The sequence below is a fragment of the Gopherus flavomarginatus genome, chromosome 19, assembly GCF_025201925.1.
Source record: "Gopherus flavomarginatus isolate rGopFla2 chromosome 19, rGopFla2.mat.asm, whole genome shotgun sequence".
Taxonomy (NCBI): domain Eukaryota; kingdom Metazoa; phylum Chordata; order Testudines; family Testudinidae; genus Gopherus; species Gopherus flavomarginatus.
In genome coordinates, this window is record NC_066635.1 from 11260032 (window position 1) to 11280888 (window position 20857).

At 42.1% G+C, this 20857-nt stretch overlaps 2 protein-coding genes across 8 annotated transcripts in view; one reads left to right on the forward strand and one right to left on the reverse strand.

The window, feature by feature from the left end:
- Nucleotides 1-20857, forward strand: part of AUTS2 (activator of transcription and developmental regulator AUTS2) — a 939222-nt gene that overhangs the window by 382518 nt on the left and 535847 nt on the right. The gene's annotated exons all lie outside the window — the stretch shown is intronic.
- On the reverse strand, nucleotides 15549-18152 carry LOC127037579 (uncharacterized). Its single transcript, XM_050929495.1, has 2 exons — nucleotides 17264-18152; nucleotides 15549-16181 (listed from the first exon to the last, which is right to left on the reverse strand). Exons 1-2 carry the CDS (start codon nucleotides 17454-17456, stop codon nucleotides 15640-15642), a joined length of 735 nt encoding a protein of 244 aa, XP_050785452.1. The 5' UTR covers nucleotides 17457-18152; the 3' UTR covers nucleotides 15549-15639.

A 20857-nucleotide genomic window follows, 5' to 3' on the forward strand; every position in this document is an offset into this window, starting at 1 on the left:
TGTGTTTTATGGATCTACTCTGCTTTTAATATACTATATTAGTACAGTAATATCCCAAATAGGATCTAGTAACATTAGACAATAGGTGTATGGAAGGCTTGAATAAATTTGAGACAGAGGTGAGAGAGTCCTTCTGCATTGTACAGGGAACAGGATATCTGGATTATATAGGTTTGCTTTATCTGCCAAGGGAACTGAAACAATTTTCAAGCAACGGAAAAGCTGGTCAGTAGCACCATCTGCAGGCTGCAGAAGAGGACATTCTCCCACATACTGTATCAGTCACATTAAAGCAGTGTTTTGCAAAGAGAAACCGGGACAGGGCCTTGAAAGGAATAGGGAGTTAAGATCCTGTGTCCAAGTATAAGATACATGATGGCGTGGATGAGAGAAGGAAATAGCAGCATCCTCTAATGGTCCCTGCATTGTTACATGAGGGCCGGAGAGTCAAGAAGGTGGTGTCTCCTAGTCCCTTGTTGAGACTGCATGCAAACACCTTGGGGTATTTGGGGGGCAAATGACTGGCCAGAAATGAGGGAGAGGAAGGGACACAGAGAGAGTTGCTCTATGTAGTATTCCATCATTTCCTCAGCAATCCAGTAGGGAAATTCCCGTTAGTTAATGCTGATCCCTTCAAATGCAGGTAATTGTGGAATGACAGCTCTGCTCCAGAGGGAGCCATCCTGCCAGAGGAAGGAGATCAGAAGAATACCCTGACATTTTCCCATTAGTTCTCAGGTCATCTCTGGGGTTGGATGGCCCTTTTTTGGGCCCACAGATCCTTTCATCCACCTCCCCATCCCCAACTAATTAGTATTAGCAGTAAGATTCAGCATGAAGCTTTTGTTGTTTGTGGGGGTGATGACGCCCTCTGAAATTAAATGTTGTCCCTTAAGCTGTTTTAAGCAAGCGTACTCTGTGATACGAAATAATTCCTTGGAACGAAAGAGAATTGGACAGGCATTAGGCACTTCAGTGAATTAACTATGCTCTCCTTCTTCCCATGAGTAGTTCCATCAAAATCAGCTGAGACTTCTGGCATAAATCAAGTAAGAAGGATTTGGCCCAAGGAGAACCGTACTGAACTAAGGTTCAAGGTAACAACACTTTGGGCTAATAGTGCACTCAGACGAGCAAGATGTTACCATTTCTAAACCCATGCAGCTCTGCTGTTAATGGAATTTATAATCCATGGTCATTTTCAGGACTGCATCTGCTAGGTTCTAATTATCCCTAATACTAGAAAACAATGTGCATAAAACTGCTTTCCTATGAGATACTGTCCGATTTATGCTCCTTTGATGGTTTAATATCATTGCACTGAGCTCAGTGCTGTCTTCCCTTTTTCTCTTCCACTGCTTGAGGTTTTTCCTTTTCTTGCAGCAGATGGCACTCTTTAGTTCTGTTTCAAACTCTCTCCTTCTGGAAGTTTCTCTGGGAGATTCTGTTTTAAACTACTCTCGCCAATTTTACATCCGTATTCTCCGTGAAGCTTCATGAAAGCTTGTAAAAGGCCATTGACTCAGAAATGAAGCCGGCAGTGCGTTTGGACTCTGCAGCAATTGCACACAAATTGTGAAAAGTCTTGGTAAGCCCTAGCGACAGGGCCTGATAATGACTTTGCAAAAATGCTTCTGATGTTTTGCGTCTCCATGTAGATCAGCAACGCTGAAGCTCCCAGCAAGGCCACATGGGATTCTAATTAATCCCATAAATTTGTGTATTCTTTATAGAACACAGCAGGGAAAGGAACCCCTTGTATGATCTTAAAGGCACCTTTTATTTTGTAAACATAGTTCTGATTTGCATATTTTAATCTCCGTGGTGGTGTTTTGATCCGTTGTTTAGTATCATTAGAGCAAAAACAACAATAAAATGAAGGCAGCTATCCCCACTTCTGCAGGTGTTTGACACAGAGACATGAAAGCTAAAGACAATAGAGTAAATGATACAGCATCATTGACTAGTCCCTTCCCTGTGTATCTGAATAAGGCAGGCTTGTATCTAAGCAGACTTCTTCACTGCTGAGAAAACCCAGTTGTGTAAAATGAAATTAACCTTATCACGCCAACAAGCAGGGACATGCATATTATCACTTTTTCCTCCTCTCTCACTGTCTGCTGAGGGCTGTTGACCATAATTGTAGGACAGATTGCACAATGGGTTCACTTCTGTAGCCATTGTGGTGAGTGGTACCTGGGTAAGATGAGGAAAATGGTAATAAGTGAGTGTTGATAAGGCACTTGGCTGAAGTGGCTGCTGGAAAAAGCAGAGCAACATAAAAAGAGCCAGTGTGGGTTTTGGAAAGACTCTGCAGGCTAGCAGTTAGAGGGGAAGATTTAAGTCATTGGGTTTGTTTTTAAGATTGAGCCACTCTCTTATGACCTCATGCCTCAGTTAATCCAGCAATAAGATGGGGGTAAAATCAGGGACCTTTTTGAAAAGCAAACATTGCCTCTGGGATAGAGAAAAAATGAAATCCTAGCCATGCAGAAGACAGGTTTATAAATTGTTTCATATGTTGTTTATAATTCTTCTCAGTATTTGTTTTTCCTATGGACATTTTACTTTCCAGGGGTCTGCAGAATTGCACAAAAGTGTTTAGCTAAGCAGTCCTGGGGGGTGTGTGTGTGTGTGTGTGTGTGTTCATTTTCAGACCTTACTGCTGCTGTATAGTTCAGAGCTTTGCAGCGCTCAGGTTGGTTTCCGTAGCTGCTGATATTCCTTAAATTTTGGATGCGCTGATTCTTATGGGTTATTTGTTTGTTTTTATGCTGGGCTTTTATTATTTTTCCCCACCTTGCAAAGGACATTGAGCTAGGTTTAACTGAGTACCTGGAAGCTGCTCTTCTTAGGAGAAATTGTTATCCATGGAAGTACAGAACAAGACAGCTCTCCTCCATAAATCAATCCTGGGATTTTATTAGTGTTTATGTAACCTCAGTTTATGTGCTATAATTCTTTGCTATGTTGCATAGAGTAATTCCCAGAGAGGATGTTTGTGCTTTTTTTCCTTATAAATTCTTTAGTGCAAGCTTTTGTTATGACAGCTCTCCCCCCCCCACACACACACACACACCCTTTCTTCCCCCCCCTCTCTCTTTTGGTAACACTTGATTGCATTTTACTGACTGAAGTTTATAAATCAAATCTGTATCTGTTACGTACATTGCATGAGACACAATGAATGCCTTTTAAGAGGGAAGAATGTTTAACATTTTCATTGACTTTTTTAATGTGTACAAAGAGAAGAAACTGTCCATTTTTAACTAAATAAGAATTCTTATGTGAAACTGATCCTTCCTGTTCGATATCACTGATTGTACCCACGTTTCCTCTGTGGGAACACCCGTTCATAAGATAACTGGAATAATGAGAGGTTTAAAAAATTCTGATATCAGGAAGGTACAAACTATAAATTAAGCATGAAATGCAAACAGCTGATGTCGGATAGAAACTCCTACAAGTTGAAACAAAGTAAGGACCTGATTCTACAAACAGGCACATGCTTTCCTGTATGCATATTGAAGTCAGTGGGAGTGCTCGCCTCTGTCAACTAAGGTACGTTCACAAGTATTTTCAGGACTGGAGCCTAAAATAGGAAGGACCATTGTGACTGAATGCATCCTTGTAGTCACACCCTACACACCATTGTAATAATCTTTGTATAAAATATGTCTTGTGAGGTATTCATTTGAAAACTAATAACTCACTGATCAATAATAATGATACGTGCGTAGTAACATTATATGTACAGTTATAAACATAAGATGAAATTGGGTCTGAAAAGTGTTTACCAAACATGTCTGGATAAAGCTGTTTCTCAAAGACAAAGGACAAGCTGAAGCCTCTAGCCTCAGGTGTCATCCAAGTTGATGGGCAATCGCCTGTCAAGTGGCCATTCTTTGGCAAGGAATGGGGGCAGGAAGAAAGATCTGCATTTTAGCAAACAGCATGAAACCTCTTTTACCCCAAAATTCCTAGTCTCCATCCTCACCTTTATCTAGGATTAACCCTCAAGAAAATGCATTTCAAAGGAGGACTAGACTAAAAAGTGAAGGGCAAAAACCTTAAGGTGCCAGTCTCTTTCATCTAAGAAGACAAAAGAAACAGCCTTTGAACTTTGGGAACAGATCCTGGCCTGAGAATTTGGTCAGCAATGTTACTGGGGACATGTGGCACTAGAAAGCATTTTATCTCTTTCCCTTGTAACCATTTGTGACTTTAATGCCTTGTGCTTGTACTCACTTAAAATTTCTCCCTTTGTAATTAAATAAATTTGCTTTCTTTAATCAAACTAATCCAGTGTTGTAAACTGTTTGGGTAAATCCATTTGAAGTAGCAAATTGTTGTATATTGTGCCCTTAGAGGGGCAAGAGACCTAAAATGTCTGAACTTTCCAGGAGAAGGCTGGACAGTGCAGAACACACCGGGGAAAATTTGGCGGGGGGGAATTCAGAACTGGGAGTGTGTTGGGGTCACCCTGCAAGTGGTAACCAAGCCTGGTGAAAGCCAGTGTGTGACTGGAGTGTGCTGTCAGGCTGCAGCAATACCCAGACACCTCAGGGGTGACCTGTTTGCTGTTTGGCTGTTCGTGAGGGGCTCAGGTTGGGAGCTACAGCAGCAAAACATGAGTGACACAGGGCCTCATTGGTCTGGACTGCACCCTGGAAAGTCACAACCATGTGCCGAGTCACCAAAATATGGGCCAAATTCTTAGCTAGTGTAAATCAGTTGTATTTCTCCACTGAAGTCATTACATAACAATGTTTAGTTATCCTCACTCATGTCTATTGAGCTATAGTAAAGGTAGCTACATAGGAGTGCAAACAATGTCCTTCATTTGCCTGCAAAAATCAGAATTCATGATTCTGAATTTCTCTGCTTCAACTATGACCATGAGGCATAGTTCATTGCCTGTCTGCTGAGATGACCAACATGGTGGTAAATTGCTATCTACTCTGTGATGCTGACTATTTACTCTCTTTACTCTGTGCTATCTACTCTGTGATTACTTGCCTGCAAGTAACTGAGTTGAGATCAACTCTTTTTACCCAGACCACCCAGCAGCCATTAGATGATAACTTGTGGTGTCTGCTGACTGGGACTGGAGTCAACCCACCAACTTAGAAGCAAAAGTGATTTCCCCTTGCCAGTCTACTGAACTGCCAAGAGCATAAGTGCCCTACTATCAGACATTTGGGATATTAAGCACTCAGATTTCTTTTCTTTTTTTTCAACACACACCCATTCATTCCCTCCAGCTCTGAATTTCCTTGCAATTATGATGGGTCAACTGATCAGTGCTATCAACATGCCCATTTTTTGTGCTTCATAGTGTTTATTCACTTCTCAGGCACATTTTCTCCAGATTATTTAACGTTAATCACATTGCCACTGCTTTTTGCGTGCAGATTAGGGTGACCAGACAGCAAATGTGAAAAATCGGGATGGGGTGAGGGGGTAATAAGCCCCTATATAAGACACAGCCCAAATATCAAGACTGTTCCTATAAAATCGGGACATCTGGTCGCCTGAGTGCAAGTGCACCTTTGAGGCCTGTTGAGTGAAGGCATCAGAGTTAACCAATTCTCATCAAGGCTTGCAGTTTGCTGCTTACCCAGAATCTCTCTCACCCTTTATTTGCCCAGCTTTAATCAATCACAAATGAAACAAGGGAAGGGAGAGGGCATGTGTATTTGATGATGATGTCTTGGGGCCCAGGAAGACCTTATTGTGAAGAAGTGGCAGTCTTTCAGAGAGCCATCATTGCTTACAGGAATCTGTAACATATTTATGGACAGCCTGCCTTCTCCCCCCCTGTAAACATATGAAAGAAACATGAGAGAACATTAAACAGCGGAAGACAAATCATGGTCAGAATAAATATACAGTTTGCTGGCAAATTAAAAAATATGCTTGTGGATTCTAATAGCTGTAGGCAACAGTTGGATATTTATTGCAACCAAGGCTTACTGTGATTTTCTATGTTTATAAAACAGTTTTTAATACTTTTCTTTTAAAATGAGTTTTTAATTTAGAATAATTTTTTTGGATTTGTTTCTTGAGTACAGATGGCTGAACGCTGCAGGGGTGCCTGGAGAGGGGAGGAAAATGTGCTTGTGGGGGTGTTTTAAAAGCACTCCCAGATGGAGTGTATCGAGTGAAATTTAAACCGTTGCCCTGTGAACTACAAGTGAGATAAATAGAATCAGTCAATCCACAAGCCATGGTGTGGGGAACAAAAACAGATTGATAGAGATGCGTTATGGAGGGAAGTAGGTCATACAGTGCCCCCACAAAAGACTGAGGCATAGTGATGTAACCAACCTCAAAGTTCTATTATAAGGAGTACGTGTAATACTTAATTTGCACCATTAACCAACCAATACTAGTACCAACAGATCTGTAACCCTTTGCTGTCCCTTATCTCCTCCAAAGTGTAGTAGTCACACAGAGAGGGGATGAAAAAAGAGACATGCAAGACAAAACCTTGGACCAGCTTCTGAAAACATGGAGACCTTGAAGGCTTACATCCTTGTTCCTTTTCAGAACTTTGTGCAGTTTAGTGTTCAAAATCCATAGATTTCCTTAGAAGGATTTGTTAGTACAACTCTTCATCTGTGTTTAAGAACTGTAACTCACTGAGTAAACGGTACATGATTTTTTGGAAGACACAGCTGAACAGGTGAAGGAAATCAAGAAAATTTTAATTGCTCCAAGGATCTGAGATGTCCCAGGCTCTGGGAAACAATTTTCAGCTAAAATTGGAATCTGTGAACATTGACTCATACTGTGGGAAAGTGTATATTTGTGTTCTAACTTATAATCAAACATTACAGCAGCCTCTTCTAATTAAATGGCTGAAGACATTGAAAGAGGAATTCTTGGCTTACTAAAGCTTGCGATCGGATGCTTTTGTCTTTTTGTCAATAATGTCTATAGACTCTTGCTCTCTGGGCAAATAACTTATGGAATAAGTCATGACTATTTGTCATGATTGCTTTCCTCACTTACATGGAGCTAGCACGCAAGGCAAAGTAGATGTGGAAGTACATCGTTTCACCTGTACCAGTCTTGGCTTGAAAAAAGGAATAGTTCTTTAAGCTCCAGAGTCCAGGCCTTTGGTGGGCATAAATTAATGTTGCTCTATTGAAATAAAATTTAAATTAACTTGGATAACCAAAAGTCAGTGTTCATAATGTGACATTCTAAACCAAATCCATCTTTTACAGCTAGCTCTAGTATTAATAACAATGCGTAAGAAAAACATCTGAAATAAAACCACAAGCTTTTTCTTTGGCCTCTGTGCATCAGCTTCTGTGACTTATTCCTATTACATCCATTTTGCCCCTTTATCTCTTTCCTTCTTTTCTTTTCTTTAGTCTCTACATTGATCCTCATTGTGACATTACTATACCTTCCCCAAAAATGAAATCTGGCTAACACCAATCAATTTTCTTGCCTCTGTGTTGGTGAGAGGCTTGGATTCTTGCCCTCCCTCTGAGTTTTTCCTTCCCTAAGGGGGACATCCACTCCAAAGAACAGACTCTTTGCCTACGGCAATTGTCAATGAACCTTTCTGTAACCAGTTATGGTTCAAAGCATTTTTTATTTTAAATTGAAAACTTTTCTCTGTTAATTTCATCTTCTGCTCTTAGCCTCCTCTCCCCCACCCCCATTGCCTCCCAGCATTCCTCCGTGTACAAACTAAACAAAAAAAAGGTTAATGCTTAATGGAAACATTTGGAAGTATATCTCCCCAAAGTAGTGAGAGCCTCAAAACTCTTCTGTGCTATCTGAAGCCTTAGTACTAGGTATCAATAGCTGTCTAGGCAATTAAGAAATCAGAGCAGGAGTTTCAAAAGAGTCTAAAGGAGTTAAGTGCACAAATCTCTCTAACTTTTAATGTGAAAAATCTAGCCGTACTCTCAGATTTAAGCACTAGCATTTTATGCTGGCAATGATCCTGTGTTTATGGTGATAGTTTATCTAAAATCACTTGAAGAGATTTGTTTTATTTATAGTCTATAATTTATAGATATATTTTCCCCATGCATTTGTGAGTTAAATAAATGTGGTATCACTTGATAAAGCTATTTCCAACATGGATCCCATTGTTCAAATGTTAGTGTTTTAAAATTAGGTAAAAATTTTAAAACAGATTTTTATAATGGGATTAGTAATGATTTGTTGGGTAGTCTGATAATGGGGTGATGAATTGTAAACATTTAAGAATATTTTGGTATAGAAGGTTTTGGGATTTTTTTGATATAATGTATCCAATTGTTTACTTCCTCCTTTCTGATCCCACCCCGTTTTTCTCCTTTGCATGGAGAGGCAAATAGAATAAAATTGGGGCCTGTTTAAAAGGGCTGGTTTCAGAGTCACTTTGTTTCAGAGAAAAAAGTACAAATATTTTGCTATTTTAATTGCCCCATCCACCAGTTTCTGTTCTAATGGAAGTGTGTATGTACGTATGCCAAGAATCCTTCCATGCCCTTTTGTGGGAGTCGTTGCATTTTTGTGCATTGTCTCATCCACCTTCCTCCATCTCTCATATCTCTGAGCAGATTAGAATCCCTCCTGAATTGGTCAGAAGTGTCACCAGGCATGCGTTCAGCCTTGAGGACTATGTTACTGCCATAGCACTCTTTTTTTTTTTTTTTCTCTCTCCAAGAGCAAGTGACCAGTCAGCTTCAGACACAGATTTATCAGCCTGGCAATGCGTTGCCACTACTAGATTGTTTAACTAGCTTATGTGATTAACGTTGTTCCTTTACAGAGTGCACACAAGGTCTTTAGCACTTCAAAGGTCTGCAGTTCCATTTTAGAATATTTGCATAAGGTTTTAGCTTTGGAGACTTAATGGGAAATACATATGCACCTGTATAGCTTTCTCCAAAAATGGGTTAATATAATTGACCCAGACTTCGGATAGAGAAAAATAGAAAAAACTATTTCCATCATGATAAATAAAAGTGCATTAAAAGAAATTTAGTCATGGGAATAAAAGCTAAAGAAACACATGCTGCATTGGAATGGTTTATATTAGTGTCTTTAACTCCTATGTTTTGGAATAACTCCCAGATGAAGGATTATGCTGAACGTAGGAATTAATGGTACTAATGTAAGCCATTCCTTGTAGCATGCATTTTTACCTTTGATTTTTCTAGGCATGTAGTGAACAGTCAGTAATGCAGTGAAGCTGTGTATTATATAGATTGATTAAAACTTAGTACTAACAAGTGTTGCTTTGGGCCAGGTTTAAGACAGCTGGGAGAAGCTTTGAAAATCCTTGAATATCTTTGTGTTACCAACAATAAAGATCCTGACCTGAGTTTATGGAAACTCAACACCTAAATGCGAAAGATAATTTTGCTTGTGTAAAGGTGAACAGACTAGTACTAGCCTGGAAACCACATCATGTCTCAAAAGGCCTTTCCCAAAATGCCTCGGTTGTAGTATAAACCAGAGTTTACAAACTGCACATGACCCATTGCAGTTGACAAAGAGACCTTCAATCGGAGGAAAATTAATATAACGGTGTTGTATGGTTGAGGTCATCCTTTGAGAAGTGAGCAGTAACAGTTGGCTCTTGTCTCTGAGGATCTCCTCCTTCCTAGGAGTTTTGTGCCAGTAACCTTTCCTGAGTAAAAGTTTGAGTCCCAAGCCAGTTTGTTTTCCATTACGCTAGTTCCACCATAGAAATTATATGAACTGCGTCAAAGGATGATTCATTGACGGATGTTCATTTTCCTCTACTTTATAACTTAACAATTCTGTTACCATTTTGCTCACATTGATGGTTTTACTCGACGATGGTGATGATGGAGGGTGGGATTTCCAGAAGTGTCTAAGTGAGTTGTGAGCACAAGTCCCTTCCTTAATGATTATAAAGACCCTGACCAGGTTTGGGGCCCCATTGTACTAGGTATGATACAAACCTATAATAGGACATAGCCCTTGCACAAAGCGCTTGTAGTCTACAGTATGTATAAACCTGCCTCATAGTTCCATTAAACAACTTCTGTAAATACATTATGCAGATACATAATGGTTTACAGAATTGGTCTCTAAGAGGACTCTAATGGTTTGGTTTTTGCCACCATCTAAAGCACCAGTTAAATACAAACAAAACATGTTTTCTGGTAGGAAACAGCTTGAAGTTTGTTGTTTATAATTTTGTTGCTTATAATTTTATGAAACCTTCACTTGTTGAGTTAAAATGTTCCAGGTCTGATCTTGGCTCCACGGCTGACTTTATTCATTTATTGATTTAAATAAGTTTGTACTCAATGGTCCAGCTGTTTTTGAGAGTGAAGGGGAAAGAGAGCCACTTTTAGCATGATATAATTTGTTTGATTTCTTTAACAGCTCTAGCGTCTCAAAGGTTTTGGGGTACGAATTATAAATGTGACCCAGAGAGAGACTTTAGGTTGGGGAGATATTTGAGTGACACAGATATTTAAAGGGGGCGGGGGAATAGAGTTGTGGGGACATGAAAAATCTTTTTTTTAATGCTGAGGAACTTTTTTCTGTTAAAAATCTCCTACCATTCTGATTTCCAAGGGCTGCATTATTTATTATTTGTATTATCATAGAACATTAAAGCCCTAATCATGGTCCAGGACCGCATTGTGTTAAGTGCTGTACAAACACATTACACAAGGGGGGAGGGATAGCTCAGTGGTTTGAGCATTGGCCTGCTAAACCCAGGGTTGTGAGTTCAACCCTTGAAGGGGCCATTTGGGGGTTTAGTTGGGGATCAGTCCTGCATTGAGCAGGGGGTTGGACTAGATGACCTCCTGAGATCCCTTCCAACCCTGATAGTCTAAAAGACATTCCCTGCCCTGAAGAGCTTACAATTCAAATATAAGCAAGAGACAACACATGGATACAGATGTACAGGAGAGGACAAGGAAAGAACAAAACTTTATTGCTCAGCATGATAGCTAGGCAGCGGTCTCAGTGCACCAGCAGCCTACCTGTTAGCAAATTTTTGGTAGGCATCTATTTCTGAAACCCTCTCTCATTCTATATGGTGGCCTGAGGTGTATGTTGTATGAGGCAGTGTCCTGTGTCCTGGACTCATTTTATGATTTTTCAAAGGTCTGCACTCAGTGAGCCAGGACTCCTTTTTTTGCAAATCATCTGGCAGCCATATGTTCTGGACGCAAAAACTCTCCTCTTGTGATTGTGATTTCAGTGGTGAAGTCAGGGAAAAGTTTTACTATAATTTTTTTTCCACTAATTCCTCATCTTTCTCTTCCATCATCTACAATTAAAAAAAAAAGAGCTCAAAAAGTAGATGCTTTTGTATTTTATCCATTTTTCTTTATATGTTTTGTTGATCCATTTACAATAAGCAGCCTCCCTCCTGCCCCAAACTTTGAAATGGAATCTCTAACTTTTCTAAAAACAAAAAGCTTCTTAGTTTCTGGACTGATCCTGGAATTATAAACTGGATTTACTTCTTGGAAATACAGGCTTAAAAATTACCTAAGGTAAATGGGTTTGCGCTGCTTAAAGAGAACTGGGAATGATGACTGTATTTAACCTATCTGCCAGAACTAGACTGTGCGTTTCAGGCTTCCTGGAAGTTTTCCCATATGCTTAAGTACTGAACCAGGACTTCAGCTTTAGAGCTGGAAAAACATGCATCAATAACAGTGTCTAGACAGAAATCAGGTTTCATTAGTAGTTCTCAGCACGGGGCCTCTGACACTTAGTTGAGCAGTTTAAATTCTGTCCTTTTGGTGAGAGCGTGCACACATGCGTTGATTATGGCACCTTTTAGATCTCTTCCTAACACAGCCAGTCTCTTCTTTGCTAAATGGTCAGAAATAATTAGGGATACAAATTCATTTTACTCTTAACAAGGGTGCATGTGTCTTCGTATGATACTGAGCTACGTGCCATAATGTGCATGCAGTGTACTATGTGGTTTGTATTCAAACTGTTTCTGGATGTTGCTCATTTACAATGTAATACTCCAAGAGCACAAGACCAGCAATGTCTAAGCCAGGAGTTTCTTGGCAGAATTAGTGACCTTAGGTGTAGGCATGAATTTCCATTGACTTGGCTAGAAATTGCATATGCATGAGTGAGAGTAGAGTAGGGCTCCCAAATGGAAACTCTTGGTAATTGTGCAGTGCGGCAGATATTCTCGAGTACTATGGATGATTGGAAAATATAATGGAGATCAGGGCTGAACTGAAACTATCTAGAAACCTAGGCTCACCATGACGTACCCATTTGCTGTTGCCCTTACTTGGGCGGGTGGTGGTATTTCATTTCCCTGTCTGTAAAATGAGTATAATAGTACTTCCTTTCCTCGCAGAAGTTTGAGAGGATAAATTAATCCAATGTATGTGAGGTCCTCAGATAATATCACGATGGGACCGTATAGGTACCTGGGTAGATAAACAATGAGCATTATTGACCATTTATGCACTGTATATGTATCTAAACAACACTGATTAGATACACTTCATAAATTGTGTCTCAGCAAGTACTAGGCTCAATATAAAAATTAAGATAGTTTCTCTTTTGGGGGCAGCCTCTTTCTTGATTGTTCCAAAGAACTGGTCTGTAATCTCATAATAATGCAAGAGTGCTCTACAATTTCCAGGTATCCTCCTAACACACCTCTCTAAATTTTCTTTGTTACCTATATTGTATATATGTGTTTTAACAAATGTTCTGGATGGGCCCAGCATTTGTTGAGCTTTATTTATGTGTTAAAGCTTGTGCAACAGTAGGTTTGTCTTAACGTGCTCGGCAAATCTTTCTGAAACTTATTTGGTATGAACAGAGGTGAGTGAGGTTTTAATTTTGGATGATCTCTTACTACAAAACTAATACATCTTCCTTCTCAAATGTCTGGCATCCTCAAGGAAAGGGCCCCACAATTTTACTTGAGTGGTTAATAATCCCCAGTCTGATTTGCGTAAAGTCAACACCTTTCTCCCACCCATCACAGCTACCTACAGAAGAGAAGGTGGTAAATATTATCATAATTGTAGAATTCATAATGTGGATACCAAAGCTTTGCCATTGTCTCCCTGACGGTGGGCAGAGGCTGTAATATCAAATGACTTTGCAGGTACAGTTCTGGCTAATCATCCCTAACCTGAAAAATAAAAGGTTCTGAATATCTTTAATATTTATGCTTCACAAGGCCGTTATCCTTCTAACTAGTGTCATTTCTCCATATTCTGTCCCGGGTTCAATTATACTGCATTGGTTTAGTGCTAACTGGGGAGATTAGAGATGCTTTGATTGAGGCTGTCAGCTAAAACTGAGTCAGCATCTGTATACTGTCGCCCAGTTGCCCAAAGAACTTCGCTTTTTTTTCTTTTTTTTTCCTGTATTGCTCATCCTATTAGATACAAAAGCCCTTTTCACCTGGCTTTTACGTCGGAGTCGGTTAACTCCTAAAGCAGCTCATATAACACAAATAATAATGGCAGCGCTAATCTTTTGGGCAAGCTCAATACAGTGACTGCTTCTGACTTTAAGGACAAAGGAGACTGTTTATCTTCGCTGCACACGGTTTCTAGGACTTTGTCCAATCATTTGCAGCAGAATTTGTCACAGAGATCATGGGTGGTTTGCCCTGGATACACATTTTGTACCATGCCTCCATATGGGATGTTCTTGTGTTACACCTGCAAGACTGAACAGAGCTTCAGGTGAGTTAGATGGCAAAAATATATATGCTCAAATAACGGCATCTTATGTAAATATAGATATGAAAGAAACAGAGAGTGAAGGCGAACACTTCACATTTAACTGCTCTTGTGGTATAATTGCTACTTTTTCATCAACAAGTTGTATATAAGCTGCTCTGCAGTCTGGAGACTCTTCCAACAGTAGTCACATTTCAGTGTGCTAACAAAGGAGCATGAGGCCATGTCTACACTTACAGTTTTGCAGCGCTGGTAGTTACAGCTGTGTTAGTACAGCTGTATAGGGCCAGCGCTGCAGAGTGGCCACACTTACAGCAACCAGCGCTGCAGTGTGGCCACATTTACAGCACTAGCAGCGCTGTTGGGAGTGGTGCATTGTGGGCAGCTATCCCACAGAGCACCTCGTCCCATTTCGGCGCTGTGGCTTGTGGGAAGGGGAAGGAAGTGTGAGTGTCTTTCCGCTTCCTGTTCCAACGCCCCGTGGTGCTTTGCTACACATTCCGAGCAGTTTGGCGGCATTGTGATTCTACAGCGCTTTTTTCTGCGATTTTTGTTATAAATGGAGCCTGAGCAGCTGACGACCTTATTGATGAATGTTGCCAGCACATCACGCATGGCAGTGGAGCTATTCCTTCAGCTGCAAAGTGAGAGTGACAGTGACGGTGAGGAGTCAGACGATGATATTGAATCGCCTCACTGTGAAGACAGTAAATTGCTTGTGGCAGTAACAGACGTGCTCAGCTCCGTGGACCGGCGCGTTTGGGCTCGGGAAACCAGCACTCAGTGGTGGGATCACATCGTCCTGCAATCCTGGGATGACGAGCAGTGGCTGCAGAACTTTCGGATGAGAAAAGCCACTTTCATGGCACTGTGTGCTGAGCTCGCCCCTACCCTGCGGCGCAGGGACACAAGATTGAGAGCTGCCCTGCCAGTGGAGAAGCGGGTGGCTATTGCAGTCTGGAAGCTGGCAACTCCAGACTGCTTCAGATCGGTGGTGAACCAGTTTGGAGTGGGAAAGTCTACAGTTGGAATGGTGCTGATGCAAGTTTGCACAGCCATTAATCGCACCCTGCTAAGAAGAACCGTGACTCTTGGGAACGTGCAGGACATTGTGGATGGCTTTGCAGAAATGGGGTTCCCTAACTGTGGAGGGGCAATAGATGGGACGCATATTCCTATTCTGTCACCACCCCACCTGGCATCAGAGTACGTTAATCGCAAGGGGTATTTCTCCGTGGTTCTGCAAGCGCTTGTGGATCACCGTGGGCGTTTCACTGACATTTACTCAGGATGGCCTGGAAAGGTGCACGATGCACGCATCTTTAGGAACAGTTCCCTGTTCAGGAGGCTGAGGGCCAGGACTTTTTTCCCAGATCGCAAGATCACAGTAGGGGACGTCGAAATGCCCACTGTGATCCTTGGAGACCCCGCTTACCCCTTAATGCCCTGGCTCATGAAACCATATACAGGGAAGCTTGACAGGAGCAAGGACCGGTTCAACTACAGGCTGAGCCGGTGCAGAATGACTGTGGAGTGTGCTTTTGGCCGTTTGAAAGCCCGCTGGCGCTGTCTTTATGGGAAGCTAGATTTGGTGGAAAGCAGCATCACCGCTGTTATATCCGCGTGCTGTACCCTCCGTAATATTTGTGAAGGGAAGGATGAAAGATTCAGTGAGGAATGGACCTCCGAGGTTCGACGCCTAGAGGATGAGTTTGCTCAGCCAGAGAGCAGGGCTAATAGGGAGGCCCAGGAAAGGGCTTCAAGGATTAGGGATGCTTTAGGGGAGCAATTTGATGCATTTGATGTGCTTTGCTTTACCTTGGTGTATAATATTTACCACTTCCAGCAATAATATAACGTAGTGAAAAAGAAAAAAAACCTTTATTCAACATACAGTACATAACAGGCAAGGGGGTTGGGGTGGTGGACTGTACATTCACAGGTTTTAATATGTCCTATTTTGATCACTATTCAATGTCTGCTGCACTTCAGGATTACTATGCTGCAGAATAATGGGGGTGGAGTGAACAGGGTAAGAATTATAGTTATCAGGGCTGGTAGGTGATCGTACAGGTGTTGAGGGCAGCTGGGGATAATAAGGAACTGGCTGCTGGAGAAAGTTGTTTTGTGGAAATACTGGGGAACAAGGAAGAGGGCTTTGGGAGGGCTGTGGGTTACAATGGTACATATTTGTCTGCATGGCTACAAGAGACTCGAAAGACTCAGTTTGGCGAGCCAGGAGGCTTATCATCTGCTTTGTGGCTTTTTTGGCAGACAATTCCTTTCTCCTGCTTTCTGTTTGCCTCCATTCATGTACACTCTGTCTCCATTCATACATCTTCTCTCTCCATTCCTGTGTCTTCCTACTTTCTCTGTTGTAGTGGCTCATAACAGATTTGATGAATTCCTCTTTTGATTTTCTAGGATTCCGTCTCAAGTTCTGCAACCTACGTGAGGCCAGTGATCCGGCTGCAGTAGTCAAGGTCACTAGAAAAAAGAGAGATAGAACCATGTAATACACAGAGGCTACATTGTTTATTATCACACATTGAAGGACTTTTTAGACTTTTGGTAGCATCCTTCTCACATACCTCACATAACACAGAGAGGGCAGGGAAGCTAAGTCATGGTGAGCAATGGGGTGAGTGGTTTTGCCCCGATTTCCCCTTGGGAGTGGGAATTGACCAATGGGTCACTGGGGTTTATCAGCAATGGGTACAGGAGGTAGCTGGTGTCCTGAAGAGGGGGCAGTAGTGAACAGGAAGGTGGTGAGCTGCTTGGGGGCGGGGGTTGTTCTTTGGTCCGCGTTCATGCCGTCCTGCTGGTGGGGGGGGGAAGAACCGCGGTGCTGGATGCCTGCTTGGAGGGGGCGTTGGGAACACCGGAGCGCACTGCGGTGCTGGATGCCTGCTTGGAGGGGGGGTGGGGAACACCGGAGCACACCGTGGTGCTGGATGCCTGCTTGGAGGGGGGTGCATAACACCGGAACACACCGCGGTGCTGGATGCCTGCTTGGAGGGGGGTGCATAACACCGGAGCACACCGCGTGGATGCTTACGTGCTGGGAGGGGGGGGGTGGGGAACACCGGAGCACACCGCGTGGCTGGCTACGTGCTGGGAGGGGGGGGGTTAACAACAGAGCGCCATGGGCTGGGGAAACGCGAACCTGGCGCCCTGCACTCAAGTATCCCTAAACTCTCAACAGGGTTTCCTACTGCCAGACATATCACTGCTGCGTGTTACCTGGGAAGAGAGGGAGGGTCTTCTACAGGAATGTGGATACCGCCCTGGCCCCTATGCAGCTTGCCTGTGTGCAGCCATGGTCCCCCCACCCCTCGCTGCACAGTGGATCGGACGAGTTAGCCTGACCGGGACAGGGACCACGGTGGCTCTCCCGATCAACTTGAGAAAGCAAATTGCAAACGCTCTTGCTGCAACTTTTCAAGAGATTACCGAGGCAGATTACAGAGACGTGATAGAGCAAATCAATGGGCTATTCCACATTTAGGCATGCATGCAGGCAGCCATAACCAAAACCCTCCTCTCCCAAAACATAAAAATCTGCTTACCCCGAACATGATCCTCAGTTTCTTCCTCACCATCAACTTCCAGCTGCTGCGACTGGCTAGCCTCCTCCTGGCTTGAGAAGAGCTCCTGGCTGCATGTGTACTGGGACTCCGGGGTGTCTCCCTCCACGCCAGTAGCCTCACTGTCGCCGTCCTCTACAACCTCCCCCACTTCTCCCTGCTCTGAACTCTCCATCGTGCTCCTAGGATTGGCAGTGGGGTCACACCCAAGTATGGCATCCAGCTCCTGTTAAAAACGGCAGGTCGTGGGGGCAGCTCCTGAGTGGCGATTTTCCTCACGAGCTTTGCAGTAAGCACTCCTCAGCTCTTTAATTTTGACCCTGCACTGCAACGTGTCCCATTCATGGCCCCTTCTCATCAAGGACTGCGATATCTGCCCATAGGTATCATAATTTCTCCTTCTGGAGCGCAGCTGTGCTTGCACAGCCTCCTCTCCCCAAACACTTATGAGGTCCTGCAGCTCTGCATTGGTCCATGCTGGGGCTCGTTTGGTGTGTGGAGGCATGGTCGCTGAGTGAGTGATTGATTAATTGCACTCCACACCTGGCTGAGCAAACAGGAAGGGGATTTTTAAAATTCCCGGGGCATTTAAAGGAGGGGTCAGGTGAGCCCAGGGCAGTGGAGTTTGCATGATTACCAGAGAGGCTTCCAAGGTATGCTGGGATACCTGCTTATGCCACGGAGGTCAATAAAAACGCTGGTGGGTGTCTACACTTGCTGACCAGCGCTGGATCCTCTACACCCGAGGCTCAACCGGGTGTACAGCCAGCGCTGCAACCAGGGAGTTGCAGCGCTGGCCGTGCTGTGCAAGTGTGTACACCACCTAAGTTGCAGCGCTGTAACCCCCTCACCAGCGCTGCAACTCTGTAGTGTAGACAAGGCCTTAGCCTTGAGACTGAACTCCCTTCTGGCTGCATCTATTATTGTGTGCAAGCACCTACATTTGAGAGTTTTATTTTGTCTCCCTTGTTTTGGTCCCCCTCCTCTCCCCTTAAAGGGTATCATTTAAAGAAGGAAATTAAACTGAAAACTGAGAGATTAAAATAGTATTAAGCATTTGCTATAAATCCACAAAAGCAAGAAAAATGTTGCTTCTGGGCTAAGATCTTGCAAGTTAAATCTCTGCTTGAATTGCATTTTTACATCTGAAGAATAAAACCCTTTGAAGTAGGGGCTGTAATGGAAACACTGGCAGATCATTAACTATAGCAGTGCTAGTTGGTACTGCAATGATAAGATTGTAAAAAATGCTCAATAAAGGAATCAGGTGTCATGTATGTTTGTCCTAAATATTTTAGGCCTTTTAACATAATAATTAATACATGCAGCTGAACATCATATCCAGATGGTCAATACGCGTTCTTCATGGAACTCTTTGAAAAACTCTAGACTTGCAGCTGAATGGCATAACAATAATGGATTTAAATAGATGATATATTGAGTGCATCTGAGAAAATGGAGATTTCTCTTGTAAGCAATTTGTCCAGTTATTTTTGTCTTTTAAATCAGCACGTTTTCTCCTAGTCAGTTTCTGGTTCGGTCATACTCTGATGACATTGCCAAACATTCCATTTTTCAGTCCACTCTCTGTACCTTCCTCCTCCCTGCTGCACCCCCATCGCTTGGTTCTCATTTTGTTTTGGTTTTTTTTTCCTTTTTTGTGCATATGCCTTTTTTTACTCTATTTTTACGGTTTTGGTTCATCTCATTTTCTTTGCTCCTCCCTTTCTTCAAAATTAAGTTCATGCAAGCTATGAGGAAGGCTTTGTGAAGTCTCTTGGTGAAGCAAATTTCATGCTGTTTTTTTCCCCTAATGGTGTTTGCTATAATAGAAATTGATCTCTTCCCTTTGCCTTGCTGCTGAGTGGTTATCTTCTTCCATTGTTGGCTTGACGGTTCTGCGTAACTTTTATGTAAATGGCATTCTCATTGTCTCTTAAAGTACCTTGGAAATACCTCCAAGACTAACCACATTCCTTTGTCTAGTACAGCGTAACTTTAAGAGTATAACTCCCAATAGGTTTGTCATTTTGAATACAACACACAATACAACACGCAATAAAATTCATGATCAGTATGATATTAGTATTCTATTGATATCTTACATGACACCTTTTAGTTGCATCCGAAGAAGTGGGCTGTAGCCCACGAAAGCTTATGCTCAAATAAATTTGTTAGTCTCTAAGATGCCACCAGTACTCCTGTTTTTTGCGGATACAGACTAACACGGCTGCTACTCTGAAACCTTTTAGATACAGGATATGACATGAGTGAATTGGGATAAATTGTACTGGTCAGGCCTGCTGAAACTCACTACCAGGTACCAGTGAGGCCCCCCCAGTCTTGCACTAGGATGATATTAGGGTCATGCTATGCTTTAAAATACTTCCCTCACTCTTAGATAAATCTAAGGAAAGATGACACTTAGGACCCAACTTTCTAAAGCAAGTTAGAAGCCCCTCCTAGTTACTTTTTCATTAAAAAGAAGTGTAGAATGCATCTTCAGAGTATACTAATGACTTCATCAGTAATAAATTAGGTTGAGTTGTGTGTGATGGTATCACTGTAGCCAACACTGCTATCATTTCCTATTTTTAAATGAAGCTGAAGTCATGTCTTGGTACAGTGAGAGAGCCTTCCTCAGAGGCCAAAGAGAGAAGAAAAGTTTTGATGTCTGGTGGTGTTAGAGAATAGGAAAGTTGATGTAAATTTCAGATCATTAGTAATTTCTGGAAATAGGTCATGATCAAAGGCAATCAGTCAACCAACCAGGGGCTGATGAAGTCATATTGTTCTCTTGGGGCATTGCACCAGATCATTGTACATGTTCATGATGTCACTAAATTTGCTAAATAGGGTTGGAGAATGGGACAAGGGATTTTGTGAAAAGGGAGGAGGTTTTTTTAAATCTACATTTCCATATGCTTCACATCTCCCCTTCTGTATGTGTAACATCACTTTCTTGACACGTTGCCATAATCTATTCCCAACAAGCTACCCAACAGAGAATAAATATAACACGTTAGGACAACACAAATACTGTACATTCTGTACAATTAAAGGGAGATATTTGGGTATTAACAATACAGTAGGATTAAGGCATACAGTAAAAATCCTACAATCATAGAAACGTAGCACTAGAAGGACCTTGAGAAGTCATCAAGTCCAGCCCCCCTTCTTTGTTTTAAAATCTTTGTATCATTTTTGTTGTGCTCTTCTCTGGACTCTTTCCATTTTTTCCACAGCTTTCCTAAAATGCAGTGCCCAGAAATGGACACAATACTCCAGCTGATGCTATGTAGCACAGGATACTTACTTCCCGTGTCTTATATACGACACTCCTGCTAATGCACCCCAGAATATCATCATCCTTTTTCGCAACTGTGTTACATTAAGTCACATTCAGTTGGTGATCCACTATGACCCTGAGATCCTTTTCAACAGTATTATCACCTAGCGAGTTATTCACCATTTTCTAGTTTGAGCATTTGGTTTTTCGTTTGAGTGAACTACTTTGCACTTTCCTTTATTGAATTTCATCTTATTGAATTCAGATCCAATGTCTAATTTGTCAAG